This window comes from Crotalus tigris, unplaced genomic scaffold (genome assembly GCF_016545835.1).
Source record: "Crotalus tigris isolate CLP2741 ecotype Arizona unplaced genomic scaffold, ASM1654583v1 scf7180000017541.2806704, whole genome shotgun sequence".
Classification (NCBI taxonomy): Eukaryota; Metazoa; Chordata; class Lepidosauria; order Squamata; family Viperidae; genus Crotalus; species Crotalus tigris.
Genome location: NW_024096462.1, coordinates 1,537,903 through 1,554,310, shown reverse-complemented (window position 1 = coordinate 1,554,310; position 16,408 = coordinate 1,537,903). Strand labels below are relative to the sequence as shown.

Sequence of the window (16,408 nt, the reverse complement as noted above, 5' to 3'; positions counted from 1 at the left end):
ATTTGTAGATGTGTGTGTATAACAAATGTTTGGAGTGACACCAGAGGTGGTTGGGGATGTGAATATATGTATATTTTCATATGCAAATTATTTTGCATATATTTTGGTCCTGAACTCATTTGAACCGAACATGAGATATAGATACCTTACACTAACATTCCTCCTACTGAAATATCAATCTTATAAAATGTTGGACAGAACAGAATTAGTATTACAGTTCTAAAATAAACAAAATTAATTAAGGGGGAAACCAAAAAAAGTGTACTTACTGTTTCGCACAAGGCAGCGTAAACCCTACAAGACAGAACATAAATATGTTACAAAAAAAGTCTTAAGAATCATGAATGTTGCTTCACCTCAAAATGGGTATTAAATTTTATCAGTAGTTTTTCTCACTTATATTTTCAATTCAAAAAACCTCATCCCCTATTTAACTGATACTAAGCTTTACAGACGCTGATTTATTAGTTTACTAAGCTGGGTATTTATTAAATGGTTTTTCACCTGCAATTACTTTAACATGTTTAAAAAGAATGTATTTTTCTTTGTCATATATGTGATTATAAATGTATTCTGAGAATACAATATAGGAAATATTGACAGTGTGACTGAAGTAATTATTTAGTCAATCTATGCGTAGCCCTCTAACCACTTAAAAAAAAAAATCCCCAAAGTTACCAGGACACCATATTTTTACAAGTGAGTAAGATCCTATTTTGATCCTCGTTCACATGGAGAATGTTAACTTTCTTGACAAAATTTACCAAATGTCATCTGATGGAAAACTCTACACTGTACTAAGAATCATTCACAGATACATTGAGAGTCAACCTAAAGTACCATATAATGTCTCCAATAACATTCTGTCATGGTGTGTTCAAAATAGTTTCTACCATACGAGTAGCGATTTTGCAGAGCTTATAAGCTTAAAAGAAGTCCTATTACTTTTACTGCTCTCTGTTGACACATACTTCCCGTACGTTGCCCCAACTTTCCAAAACTGTGGTTAGGGATGTTTGCATATCTGTCCTTAGTCACATCATTGCTGTGCGATTTCAGCCAAAAGAATGAAGAAAGAAAGAAAGAAAGAAAGAAAGAAAGAAAGAAAGAAAGAAAGAAAGAAAGAAAGAAAGAAAGAAAGAAAGAAAGAAAGAGGGAGGGAGGGAAGGAAGGAAGGAAGGAAACAGAATTGTATAAGTTTCTGTATGTGGTTGCGAAGTGTCAATGCATGTTCTTCACTATCTGTTTTAGGACAGGCTTGGCAGATAAACAATAATAAAAGAACTTACAGTTTATACACACCAAGCACACTAGTGTTCTTACATGCTTTTATCATAAGTCCCCAGTGACTTATGCTTGTGCTAGAATTCTACACTATATAAAATTCTCAAAGTTAGAATCAAATTATAGAGTTTTAGAATCAAATATTTTAGGGCTAACATTTCAAGGCTGAAAAACTACCCCTGACCGTTAAATGGAGGGGTAGACTACTGTAATTTGTATCTCTTGGTTGTCTAGTAGTTCTCTGCCTTCCAATAGCTCTAAAAGGGCAGTAATATTTCTTAAAAAAGCAATGCAAAACAATATACTTGTTCCGTGCATTTTTTAAGCAAATTATATTGCATGCAAGTTATTTTGTGCAGCTTGATTTTTATGTTTATAGAGAACACCTTTGATATAATAATTCTAACAGGCACACAATATTATTGTTTGGTTTAGTATTAAGATCCTTATTAAGGAATGCAAAAACATAGGGAGAAGTCACATGCTTGCAGGGCAGTTAAATACGTTACTTTTGGGAAGGGTCATTTCCTGGAGTGGTGGTTTATTTATCCCTCAGTTCATTTTACCACCATTACCAGTAGCACAAGTAGGCAGAGAACTATTTCCATAGCACTTGTCTGCTGTAGATGATCTTGCTGAATATTTAAGATGAATTGTAAACATATTTTATAAAGATCAAATAAAACACCACCAGGTCGACTATGACATTCAAATAAGAGAAAATGAAGTTATTGTACTGCATTAGATCGAGTCATATAAGAAAACTTTAAATCTTCCTGAAGTTTCTGAAATTTTTTAAAATTACTTTAAAAAATCTAAGACATTTAAGTCCTTTAAGAATCCATCTGCCCCCACCTGTTTTATAGCTTATTTTTATTCGTAGAAATTTGCAGATCAAGCTATTATTTAAAAAAGATTTATTGTCTAGATTTAAATTCTGGAAGATTTTAAGGCATGATAAAATCTTAAAAATAAACAAAAGTTACTATCAGTTTTAAAAAGATAGCCCTCAAGTTATGACCATTTGTTTAATGAGTACGAAGCCTCATTGAAAAGTGACTTACAACCACTTTTGTTGTCATGTGATTGCAATTTGGACTGTTGGCAATGTTCTCGCATTTATGAAAGGTTGCAGCATTCCGTGATCATGATTTGGAACTACTTTTGTAATTTTCTGGCAAAAAAATCCATTGGGAAAGCTGGATTTACTTAACAACTGTGTGATTTGTTTAATGACCTCTGATTTGCTTAACAATTTTGGGATTCACTTAACGACTGTTGTAAAAATTGTCATAGGTCTGACTCAATTTAATGATCACAATGCTTTAAGATGGAAATTCCAGTCCCACTTTTGGTTATAAACCGTGGTCTATCTGTACATTTCATTTGCTCTTCTAAACAGTCAGTTTAGTCTGTACTTAAATGTAATATGGGAATAATTTAATTTAGCAAAGTAATTAGACATTTTTATCCTCAAAATTATGAAAGACATTCTTCATTATTAAAATTATTGTTTTTATGCTTCTTCCAATAATTCACTGGTTATTGTGGGGAAAAAAGCACGTGCAGCAAACTGCCATGCTTCCCCCCCCCCCACAAACCTCATAACCTTTTGATACCCTTTGTCCCAAGGAAGCAGCCAGAAGGTCATCCCCTTTTGACTTAATATCTCACCTACCTAAATAAATAATATGCTTAAGTTCCCTCTTATCTCTTCCTGCCTTTGTTAGTTCTTTCTCCTTCTGATCTATCTGTATTTGTTTTTACCTGGTCTCTGAACAGGTAATATGTTACTAGAAAATAGTTGCTTATATGAAAGGAATTTTGCAATGAAGAAACTTGATGTCAGCATATCATGGTTAAACTTATGAATGTAAAATGTCAGCATTTAATGGTAAAGCCTATGTATGTAAAAAGTATATAAAAACCAATAAAAACACAGAGACTCTCAACTGTCTCAAGCTGTGACAAGCAGCTCTGCAGCAGCTTCAAATCTCTGCTCAAGACATGCCTGAGTCTTTTTCTTAGCGTCTTTACAGTTATGATATTCTGAATCTTATTTTGGTTAATAGGTGCTACTAATAGGCCACTTACAGTACATGAGTAAACATAATGTTGGAGGAAGTAACTTTACAATTTTACAAATGAATAATTGCAACCTGGAATTCATACTGTGTACTCATGTAAATACTGAAGTCATATTTACTAAAATATTGAATCAAATCTTTTATTTTTATTTAAACATATTTAAACTAATCATATACATTAATTTCAATGGAACTAAGTATAAATGCACATATTTATCATGAAGTAATTGGAGAAACATGACATTAAGCAATATTACTCTAACTAGTTTACTCTGCTTACTGAGGGTAAGAAAGAAATGTTAAGGTCACAATTAATCACACAATCACTATCTCTACTTTCTATATACATTTTCTCCTGACACAATTGTTCCCTTTTCACCATGTATATTCAACATAGATGGTCATGCAAGAAAAACATGGACAAACTGCACTATCATCATTGGTTAAGAAATTTACTATGTCCTCATCCGGAAGTTAATAATCTTGGTTTCCTACTATTGTACAATTCATAACTGATGTGTGACTGCTGTTTTGTGAAACAACTTTAACTGCTTGAATTAGTCTTGTCTCATTTTAGAAGCAAGACTTACTTTTTTGGGTGTGCATTGCACTTTCAGTATTCTAGGTACAGGTAGCCCTCCACTTATGACCAACGTTATGACAATGCTGCAAAAAAGTGACTTACAACTGTTCCTTGCACTTACAACTATTGCAGAGCCCTTGTAGATACATGATGGCAATTTGGCCACTTGGCAGCCGGCATGTATTTACAATGGTTGCAATATCCTGAGGTCACACAATCACAATCTGTGACTTTCTCAGCTGGCTTTTAACAAGCAAAGTCAATGGGGAAAAGCTGGATTCATTTAATGACTGCAATGAGAAAGGATGTAAAATTGTGTGTGGTCATGTGATGACTCAATAAGTGCGCTACTTGGTGACACAATGTCTGATCCCAGTTGTGGTTGCAAACTGAGGACTATCTATAACTTTTTTTTCCTTTACTATTCCTAAGTCTAGTGTTGGGGCTAGATTTACCATAGCACAAACATTTATTTTTGCTTTAAAAGAAGATAATTGGCTAAGTAGAGCCATCTTTCTTTATTTCAACCCTTCAGGCACTGAGATACTAATATTGGAGCTCAGGGATTGAAGAATGGGTATATTTATGGACCGGGCACCTGTTTTTTCTTGATTTTTTTTTCACTTTTTTTTAATTACTGTAGTTCTAATGTTTGTGTTTTTATCACTGTTGAGAGCCATCCAGAATTGTGTGCTACAAGATAGGTGGCCATATAAATATTTTAAAGAAACAAATAATGCAGAATTAGTGAAAACATGAGGACTATATAAAGCAAGAAACTGAATACAACATCTGAAGTATATTTCAGCTGTATTATTAGAGCTTATCCTCCTCAGGACATGGCTATACAGATATCCTCGACTTACAACTTCGATTGTTCAAAATTACAAGAGCACTGAAAAAAGTGACATAACTGTTTTTCACACTTACAACCCTGTACAGCATCCCCATGGTCATGTGATCAAAATTCAGACATTTGGCAACTTATTCATATTTATGTTGGTTGCAGTGTCTGGGGATCATGTGATCACCTTTTGCGACCTTCTGAGAAGCAATGTCAATGAGGGAATCAGATTCACTTAACAACCGTGTTACTAATTTAACAGGTGCAGTGATTCACTTAACAACTGTGGCAAGAAAGATCATGAAATGGAGCAAAACTCACTTAACAAATGTATCATTTGGTAATAGAAATTTAGGCTCAGTTGTGGTCATAAGTCAAAGACTACCTGTACGATGATCCCTAATCAAAATAAAACAAATATATACATGGTTTGTTTCTGATGACTCTTACATAATCTAACTCAGACATGTCAAATACAAGGCCTGGGGGCCGGATGCAGCCCGTGAAGTGGTTTCATGTGGCCTGTGAAGCCATTCTGGAAACAGTGAGGGAACGGCCCCCAATGCCTTGGCCCTGGCCCAGGCCGGCCAGGAGGGAGCCAATGTACAATTTTGTGGTGGCCACCTATGCTGAAACGCATTCAGTCTTAGCTCCACAAGGCCATCCGGAAACAGTGAGGAACCAGTCCCTGCTCCGTCGGCTCTGCCCCCTGGGCGCATGCTGGGGAGGTGTCACCCTTTGTGAGAAATGAAGAAATGCACCATCGCCTGGAAGTGGCCAGCAAATGGCCCTCGCCTACTTCACCTATCCAGCTTGATGGGCTCTGGGGGAGGGGTTTTGGCAGGCAGCGGGGCGCTCTCCTCACAGTGCCAAGAGCTGAGCTGGGTGGCGCAAATATGATGAGAAGTGCAATGCTGCCTAGCCCCCAGCCTACCCAGTTTCAGCAGGCAGCAAGGTGCAAAGCTTCACACTGCCCGGCTCAACCTCTTGGCGTTGTGAGGAGAGCTCTCCACTGTCTGCTGAAATCACGCCCCTCCCCCGTAGGCCACACCCACCCTGGCCACACCCATACACCCCCCCAGGGCATCCGCAATGCTGATGCGGCCCTCAATGAAATTGAGTTTGACACCCCTGATCTAACTGTTGATTAATTTTATTTGCATTTACTGAACACTTGTGCGCTGAATGTATGCTGGATACTTGTTTATATTCATTTTTTGAAATGCTATTGCTTGTATTTTTGTATTAGAAGTTACAATGAGATAAAAAAATGATATAAAATGTAGAAGAAATTCACTTTCAGTCAAAATATTTTTTTTCCGTGAAAAATATGGTAAACAAGAGTATATTTTAATACATCTCTTTACCTAGGGAATACACAATATGCTGTGCTGTGATACAGCTGCTAAAAAAGCAAATACTATCTTGGGATGCAATTAACAGGAACACAAAGTCCAGGTAATAATCCTTCCCTTATCAGACCCAATTGGAAATATCGGACACCATCTCTGGATACTGTAGCTTAAAAAACAAGTAATAACTGAAGCAAGTTCAAAAGACTGCATCTAAGGATGAAGGTCTGAAAACTGCATGAATAGGAACCCTAAAAGGACCTGTTCATTATTTGACTGAAGAGACATCAGATAGCAATCTTCAAATACTTGAGGGGCTATAATGGAGGGAATAGATTTCTTTATCGCTCCAGAATAGAGCTAAGAAGTTACCAAATTAAATGTTTATTGTGGTCATAGACCAATATCAACTAATGGGTTAAAACTGCAAAGGAAGCTGCTTCAAGCTAAACATTAGGATGCACTTCCGGAGTGCTTTAGCTGGGAACTAGTGCAACGGGTCAGCAACAGGTAGTGAGTTTTTATTCATTACTTTCATTGGGGGTCTTTAGCACCTGGATGGTAATCTGTCACAAGTATTCTAGTGAATCTTATAAAGGGTTGGACCAGATGACCTGTAATTTTCTTTCCAGCACCTTCTATGGCACAGGTGTCCAATCTTGGCAGTTTTAAGACCTGTGGACTTCAACTCCCAAAATTCCCCAGTCAGCCAGGCTTAAAGTATAAATATTAAAGCAGTCAAAGCTGAACACCCTCGTTCTATGGTGTTATGCTAATAGGAAAATAGACTGAAAAACAAAATGCAAAGATCAAAACGGCAAGATCAGGACCTTTTTGGACACCTGGAAAGATCAGATACACCCTGATACACAAAAGCTTCAGAAATAAAACTAGTATCTAATCTGCAATTAACTTCGGGGGGGGGGAGGATGGGTTGGAGGTTAAATAGGTCAGATAAGTAGAAATAGTTTTATTGTATATAATATTGATGTTTCAATTTGGAGAGAGGAATTGCTCAGGCATTTCCCGTGGACTGCATCCGGAGTGAGAAGATAGGAGGAAGGGGAGAAGTAAGTAGAAAGGTTGAGGAGAAGGAGGAGAGGGGGAGAGTGAGGAAGAAGAGGGAAAGAGGGAAGTGAGAACAAATAACCTGCAATTAACGCAGAAAGTGGCGATTAGGGATCGAGAATCTTGCCTAAAGTTTCTCAAGGGAGTTCAAGGCAGCTCGGCACGTTCAACGTCCCCAAACGGGTGACTCTAAATGTTCACATCATCCGGCAGGCCCAGGATAGGAAAGGCTGCTGAACACACACGCCTCTCCCGAATACAGTGAGTTACGCTTGGGAAGAAAGGCGCGTGTCCCTCCGCCCTGCTTCCCACGCGCATCAGGCAGCCCGCGCACTACCACGCTGTGCGCCCGTCCGGGCCCGACTTACCGGCTGGGAACAGTTGAAAAGTGGCGGGGCGCTGAGGAGAAGCCTCAGCCCTGAAAGCCCAGGGAGCAGCCCCGCCAAGAGCACGAAGGACCACGAAGCGTCTCCCCTCATCCTCCGCGCCGGCGCCGCCGCCGTCACCATGCTTCCGAAGCGAGACCACCGGCCTCATTGACCTGGTTCCGCCCGCCTCTGGCTTCCGGGACGAAACTCGAAACGGAACACTGGGGCGGAGTCTGAGGAAGCTCACCTCAGGCGGGGCATAGAAGGGTGGGTGGGCGTGGTCGCCAGAGAAGGAGGGCGCGCGCCGCGCACTCTCGGTGAGGGGGCGGTGCACGCGCGTTACCTTGAGGCGAGGAGGTGCGTGGGGCGGGGATTGCAGGAGAAGGTGGGCGGGCCTTCTCCTCATCTGGACCGGCGGTGAGGAGACAAGCTGAGGAAACGGGGGCGTGGCCGCGCTCGAGCCGCGGCCGTTAGTTAGCTCGAATCTGGGTTATCCTTAAAGCTTTTCAAAGGGCGTCGATGCGAGCGCGCATTCCGGGGGTTGAAAGAGATATTATTGCCAATATTGGTTTCTGTGGGTTGCTGCTTTGATATTGATATTTTTGCTGTGGAAATTTCAGGCCGGGGAATCTTAAGCATTCCTTTCTTCCCGCCCAAACCCCACTTTCTCCTTCCAGACAGCGCCTCCTCTGGGTTCTCTTGCTAGCCCTGATGCCTGTCAGAGAAGGGCCCCCCCAAGTCCTTCTGGAGTTCAAAAGCTAAAAAAAAAATACAGAAAGTTAAAATCGAAAACAATTGAAATAAATCCAATTTTTATCAGAAAGAAGTAAAACTTTCTTTATCAGAAAGAAGTAAAATAAACCCAAATTTTATCAGAAAGAAGTAAAAAGCCCCAAGAACTACTAAAGAAAACGCTGCATTTCAGACAGCCCTTAAGATAAGATTAGTCGGCTACAAATGTATGTTTTGTCCTGTGATGGGTTGATGTGATTTATGGCATAAGTTACCAAAAACATCTTCCTAATCAGCCTGAATAATGGCTGAAATTACACAGCACATGCTATTTTGTACAGACAACTGACAGCAATTGGGTGTAAAAAAAAAAAAAACCGTCTGAAGCAAATTCTGACTAGAATATGTACCTTATTTCTACAGAACACTTTTTTCCCCTTGAAGCAGACATTCTCTGCTTTATTTGATTTATCTTTCTTTTGGAAATTCCAATTGTGAGGCTGTGGAAAATGTTTTTCCTCTTTCTTTCAGCCTATTTTTCCTTCAGTGCCCTCTTCCAGTTTTGTCTTTTTCTGTAAAGGTCAGTGTGGTAAGCTATTTTATTAACAGGCATAATCTTTCATGAGTTGCAGGTCACATTTGCATGGGCTATAGTTATTGGCGTCCAGCATTCAGTATTCATGATTACATATTATCTCCAGCATTAGTTATGATGGTTATGTGCCTCTTCAGGTATCAAGGTAAATTATTCAGAACAAACATAAAGATGGTCTATTTGCAGAGCTTTTTATAATCAGCTAATTGTCTATACAGTGCTAGTGTCTTTTACAGTTTTACATATTTATAACAGGACTTTTTAAGTAAGAAAAATATTAAGACAAGTCACAATAGAAATATTGCATGGTAGAAAGACAATGGAAAAGAAGTCCCCCCCCCTTCCTGGTATAAAAGTACAATCCATGATTATCCAGTTAATCAATGAAGCAGAATTCTCAGACCTTGGACAAATAAGGATTTACCTTTCTTACAACATATTGTTAAATATGATTTTTGTATTGAACTTTGCCCACCTGAATGGCTTCAGAAAAGATTCCATATATTCATGGAATTTACATTTATCAGTAACTATTATATATAATGGCTATTTGTTACTTTCATTTTCTGGCATTGTGTCTCACCATATAAATTGCTAGGCAATCAAAGAAAGAAGACACTGTTGTGCTGATATCTTACTGGTTATGATCTTCATAGACATCTGATTGGTCAATATGGAAACAGAATGCTAGCCAAAATAGGCCTTTGGTCTTGATCCAGCTAAGTTCTTCTTATGTTCTTTGGCAAATTGAAAGAAATCCAATACTGACTGATACCTTACTTACCTCAATTACCAACATAGAATATATACATTAGTTATTTTAAATGATGATAAAATGTATTTGGAAATAGAACCAAACTAGATAGGACTGGGTTTCTTACAATGCTACAGATAAGAATGTTAAATCTACACATTTAACCAGTGCTTTTTTGTAAAAAAAAAAAAAAAAGGTGCCGGAATTCACACGTCATACAACCCGCCTTGCCTGCCCTACAAGGTTCCATCCCAAAAAAGTGCCGGAACTCCGTTTTGGGTGTTCTATGACAAAAAAAGCCCTGCATTTAACTAATCTAGGACAAGAACTGATAACAGATTTACTATATAAAATTTAAGTCTGTTTTTGTTGGGTTCTCAAATTATTAGTAGAGTATTCACATCCTTTAAATGAGCATTTCCAAAGTCTTAAAATATAGGAACATATAGGTAGGACTATTTCTTATGTAATAATTCTATCAAAGTAATATTAAAATAAATTTCATATTCTTTATAGAGTTAGAAGGCGGCTTTTTCTCTATTATGCCCAATCTCTTTGAGAGATGACTTTCTTTTGCTTGAACATATATTGTGAAGGGAGACTCTTCTTAACTGAATAACTGGTTCCATTTATTTGACATTTTTTGCTCTTAGGATTTATTTTTGAAATCCCAATTGGAGTCTGGCTTCTTGTAACTTAACTCATTACAGCTCTCTTCAAATTATGGGTGCATAATTCATCCATTTAAAGATAAATACTATTGAATTTTAATTTTTTCCTGCCCCGTTCACTTTTATATTCTTATATGTCGCATCTTTCACATACTTTTCTCTTAATGCAATGAATGTCATTTAGAATTGTAGGCATTTTGATGGGCATGATATGTTCCATGTAGAAAATTCGCTTGTTTATATACATAGGCATGTATAATTGAGCATATTTTCCTGCAGTATAGCTATTTTAAAATATATATTCTGTAAAATGGGGAAGATTGTTGCTTAGTAGAGATTTTAGGTTCAGTTTTTAAATTTATCCCTTAGCATTTTTAATAGAAAAATATGGAAAGAGTTCTCATAAATCAAGATTCTTGATATCATATTCTGATTTATCTCAAATTGTTCATTGTTTGTAATATACTATATGTATATATAAAACTGATTAGGTAATGTATTTTTCTGATCTTGAGTATTATGCAACTGTTACTGTGCTCTGTTGTGAGTGTTGAACTGCCCTTTACCTGCAATAGCTACATTTTTGATGGTAGCAAATTAAGACTAAATCTGTTTGCATTTTGCATTGACGGGGCTATTATAGATAAGATTGGGATGACTACATTTATAAATAATGACAATATCAGGCAAATTGGTAAGTTTGCAGTAGATTCCAAGAGGAATTTAGAAAGAGTTAGGATAAGCCAATAATGATATAGTTAAAAATTTATTAATAATTTTTAAAATAACATAGTGCCTTAAATAAAAATGCAGTCTTACAGATATATACATTTGTCTCACACCAAGGCAATTCTCTGGCTCACTTCTGAACAATTCTGTTTATTTAAAATATTTGAAAAGAGGTGAGACTTTTTGTTTTTGACCTATGGCAGGATTGTATGGTTACAAAGTATACAATTTTATTTTACAAGGGCAGTGCAGCCTTCTTGATTTCAGTAAGTTCTTTAAAATTCTAAAATTGTAGGTGTGGTAAACAATTATACCTGGCCACATCTCTAAAACAATATGAGCATTTCAGGTTAGAGAAAAGGGAAATGTGAAATAGACATATAATCTCTTAACTGTCTTACATTTGGAGAATGTAATTAATTCACAAATCCAGACAATTAGAGAAAAAAAATACACGCAAAAGGCTGTATCATGTAAATAAATATTTATAATTGATGGTCAGAAAGGCAGATCTTCAAAATTATTATCCAGCCTACCTTACAATGAAATTAGAAAAGGTGGCTAATATTTTTTTTCAGGATCAACCTTCTTAGTTTAATGGGGTAAGGATAAATATGGCTCTTCCTGTACTAAGCTGAAATCAGAGACAATGATCTATAAGTATAATAACCTACATTATGTAATTTTTAAAGTAAAATTATATAAATTGTTATTTCAAAAATTCTTATCTTTCTAAATTACATTCATTTAGGAATAAATCTTCCCATTGTTTATACATACATATTGAAGAAAGGCACAAGGTAGCCTCATTATCCAGACATTTTGAGATAATCAAACATATCTGCAATAGAGGCATCGTTGACATAGAGATATTATAAATATTAAAATATTTACTGATAGAGACATGCAGCATGTTTATTTTATGGAAGAATGTTGATATGGAAGCTCTGGGTATGTAAGGTTATAATATGCCTTATTTATGTATGAATCTCAAATTTATTATTATAGAATCTGGAAAATATTTTCTTTTTTAGATGTACAAGCCTTGTAAGATACCTTTTATCCAGTAGTACTATAGGAACTAATTGGAAGAATTCAGTTATTCTAATTCTAATGTATTTGTAATATAGAAGATTAATAAAAAAAAATGTTGTTTAATCAACTTGCCCCTATTGACAGAAATTTACAAAATGAAAGCTTATTGATAACAATGGGTCAAGAACTTCAAATTGACTTTAATATAAGACCACATTATTAGTCTAATTGTTTAATGTAATATGAGGATTTTCTTGGAATAGATCCATGGTATATACATTGAAAAGAAAGCTGAGATTAATTTTGTACTGTGCTTGTTGTTTTTAGCCTTTGATTCTGGTTAAGCCAGTGCAAACATAATAAATCATGAAAATTTTAAATTGCCCAGGTACTTATACTAGAAATATGTCCAGAGAAGAGATGGGAAATTAAGGCAAATAAGGGGAATGAAAACAACTTAATTATATTTAAGGATATGCTCATGCACATCTTCTTAAGTTTCTTGGGGGAACATAATTAAACTGTAATGAATAAAGTCTGAAAAATATATGTTTAATTTTGCATGCACAAGGAGAGAAGAAGCGATTCATCAAGAGAACATGAGCAAACTGCTATTTAGACACCTTTTAATCATTCAGAGAAGTCTATCACTATGCTTTTTCCCCACTGTTCTCAAAAGTCAGTTTGCCCTCAGCCCACTGCCTCACTTTTAGGGATCTGGAAGAGAACAAACAGATCACTTTTCTGTTCTTTTCCAAAAATTTCTGGAATGGTTGTAGTCTTTGATTGCCAAGTATGCCTAACAAAGTTATGGAAGAAGAAAGAGGACCTATTTATGTATTTTGGTTAACCACACATATTCAGTTACACATACAGAGGAAATGGGGAGCCTTGGTTTTTGCCTTCCCGCTTAAATCTTTTATGGAAGTTGTTTCTAGCTGCAGTACCACACTAGCAGTTTTGGCTAACTAGTTTGCCTGGAAACAATTTATGTAAAAGTTCTCAGAAAATGTAATAGGATTTTTTTTTCTTTTTTCATTTTGGAATTGGTCTCGCCTCCATTTATCAATCAACAATTATATAAATCTTCCCTAGTCATTGAAAAATGAAAATGTGAGATTTGTTCATCTGCAATTTGGGTCCATAACACATATGTGCCCACTATAGTTAACAAGTAAGTAAGCAAATAAATATATAAATAAATATCCTAGACAGTTCTTCAATAGATTTTCTGGGTTGTAGAATTCTGTATTTAGCCCCTGCAATTGTGAAATGCCTGTCTGAAATAAATTGTTACCAGAAGCAGAGGAATAATATAGGTTGTCTGCTGTGAGCAGAAGTAAGTGGGTGGAAAAGGGGAAAGCAGTATTGGAAAGCACATGCCAGGGTCTCAGTTGAGGACAGAGGTTGCTTTGTCTGTAATTCAGATATTTACATGCTGCTTTCTTCTTTTTGCCAGATTGGAGTTTTTACTTTTATATCATGATCTAAGTTGCAAAAATCTGATGACTGCTAGATGTGAGCAAAAAGTTTGAAAATTCTGTGTCTGCTGAATCTGGTGGTTGCCCTATTTTCTGACAATAAAACCATTTGAGAATGGCATTAGTGATTATTCCTCCATCTCCTTTCTAGTATAAAGTCCTAATAATTACTGATCAGATGATTGATAACAATGACATTGAGTAACAGAGACATCAGCAGCCGTGAAAATTTAAGATTTAAATGTTAAAAATACAATTTCATTGCTATCAAGAGTAGCCACATGTGAAATGTTAGGTTTAGAAGAATGGAGTTTAGAATGACAGAACTGTGACAGAATTTTGAAGAAAAACAATATTGATAATGGAAGCTAGAATGCTCTGCTTCAAAGAATTGCTTAAAATCCTGAATTAGAGTACCTTAAAAGTATGGAGAATACATAACCATATTTTATTTTAGTTCATATTTGTTTATTTTAAAAAGAAACTTAGTATCTCCTTACTCATAAGTAGGGCACTGAAATGTGCAATCAAAAGTATTCTGGCTATGGAACGAATGCTATTTTGTAAAAAAAGAAAAAGGGACCAAAACCTTCTCAACAAGTGCTGAATAAATGGCTTTTTTTTAAAAAAAAAAAAACACCACCAAATTAATTTAGAAATAATTAAAAAAATCAGACAATGATAAAAGTGGGGAGAGCCTGAATGGTGCATACAAGAAAAGAAATATTCTCCACTCTTTGGTGCTCATATTGGGGGTGTGCTGTTGCACCCGATCTCCACATCTTCTCAGTATTACTGCACTCACAATCAGAGTTGATTTTTCAGAGTTGGTTATTCTTCAACTTGCACTATTTGATAAAATACAGAATAAGCTGCATATAAAGACATACTGTGTGCTGTAGTCCCTGTAGCTTATGCTAAACACGGGTCCAGTTTCTCTGAAAAAATACTGCCTTTTTGTATTTTAGACTACATTATCATTCTCCCTTCCACACTTCTCTGTTGGCAGCAGTCATTTCAGAGGAAGAAGGAGATCTGATCCAATCTCATAAATGTTCATGAATTCTTGATTTTTATCATTTCATACTTGTAATGAGTATTGTTACATAAAATGTGGCTAAATTTCTTTTCCATTTCAAGTTAAAGCTGACTATATCCAGTCAATTTTAATATAGGAAATTGTAAGTTACTGTTACAATTCTTATAAACCTTAGGTACTATATTTTGAAAGTCTAATTTAATCTAGAACATTGTTTCATTATAGCACTTAGCAATGGAATTTCGACTTATATATCGCTTCGCAGTGCTTTACAGTTCTCTCTAAGCATTTTACACAGTCAGCATATTGCCTCCAACAATCTGGGTCTCATTTTATCAACCTCAGAAGGATGGAGTCAACCTTGAGCCTGTGATACTCGAACTGCTGAACTGCTGACAGTCAGCAGTCATGATAGCAACACAAACATACTTTTGATCCCAGACCTGACATCACTTGCATTTCCTGATTTCTATTGAACAAATAATAATAGAGGTACCTTCCAGAAATATAATTCTGATTATAATGTTAAATCCCTTCATGCAATAAATAGCTTGGGTTACCTTGGATTGCAATGCCTATTAGGTCAATGGTTAATGTTGTTCTCTATTCTTATAACGGTTCCTTATATACATTTCTGTTAGCATCTCATCTTTTTCTGCAAGAGGATTTTGAAAGCCTATATAAATATTAAACTATAATAATCTGTTTTCTAAACATTGTAAAATATTCCAGAGGTGCTTTTTCACAAGGCAACTGGACTTTGTTTTTTCTTTGAAGATGTTTCACTTCTCATCCAAGAAGCTTCTTCAGCACTGACTGGATGGTGGGGAATGGAAGAGTTTATACTCCTTGCAGACAGCTGATCATTTGCATTCTTTTATAGCAGACAGGTCAAACTCGCAATGTCATATGATGTTGCTCGAGGTATCGGGACAGTTTTGCCATTGCTGGCAATGGGATGGGCGCGGCTTCCACATGATGCGTCTGGCCTGCGGGCCGGCAGTTTGACACCAATTTTAGAGAGTTGTTGAGGCCATTTGGAGGTTTATTTGTCAGGGTCACCTGAGCAATGCAATGGTATGGAGCCTTCTTGGAACTGCTGAAAGGACTGCTGAAATTCCTTTCAGCAGTTCCAAGGAGGGTCCACACACATTTACACTATTCAGATTACCCTAATGACACAGATAGACCTCCAGGTGGCTTCAACGACTCTAAAAGAATGCAAATGACCAGCTGTCTGCAAGGAGTATAAACCCTTCCATTCCCCACCATGTAGTCAGAGCTGAAGAAGCTTCTTGGATGAGAAGTGAAATGTCTTCAAAGAAAACAAGAAAGTCCTGTTGCCTCGTGAAGCACCTTTGGGATAACTATGACCTGGATGACTGAGAATCTCCACAGACATTGCAAAATATTTTATTTGTGAAATGTAAAACCATTCATGTGTAATAACTCAGTTGTTCAGTTATAATGTTCCACAATTTTTCTTTAATTAAAAATCTTACTATGTATGTGTGTGTATACACATGCATACTGTAATGTTTTGACACAAATACATAGAAAGCAGTGTAGAACATGGTTCATATATGAGGGCTTTCTCTATAGGATAATGTGTTTTTTAAATAAGTATTTAAGAAACTTCAATTTATCTGAGTAACTCTGATCAGCTAGTAGATTTTGTATTGCCTAAAAGTTTCTTCTGGCTTGTCAAATTATATTTGTATATAAGTATGAATTTTTCATAGAAAGATCTCAAACTCTAAGTCAGAAAAAGACACAGGAGGCTGGC

The 16,408-nt window shown here is 36.4% G+C and overlaps 1 protein-coding gene across 1 annotated transcript in view; it reads right to left on the bottom strand.

The window, feature by feature from the left end:
• Positions 1-7,817, bottom strand: part of IL17RA (interleukin 17 receptor A) — a 31,022-nt gene extending 23,205 nt beyond the window's left edge. Inside the window, exons 1-2 of the mRNA XM_039362587.1 lie at positions 7,587-7,817; positions 270-294 (exon numbers count right to left, since the gene is read on the bottom strand). Coding sequence (XP_039218521.1) covers positions 270-294; positions 7,587-7,727 — 166 coding nt within the window. The 5' untranslated portion in view covers positions 7,728-7,817. The remainder of the gene's footprint in view (positions 1-269; positions 295-7,586) is intronic.
• Positions 7,818-16,408: the final 8,591 nt, after the last annotated feature.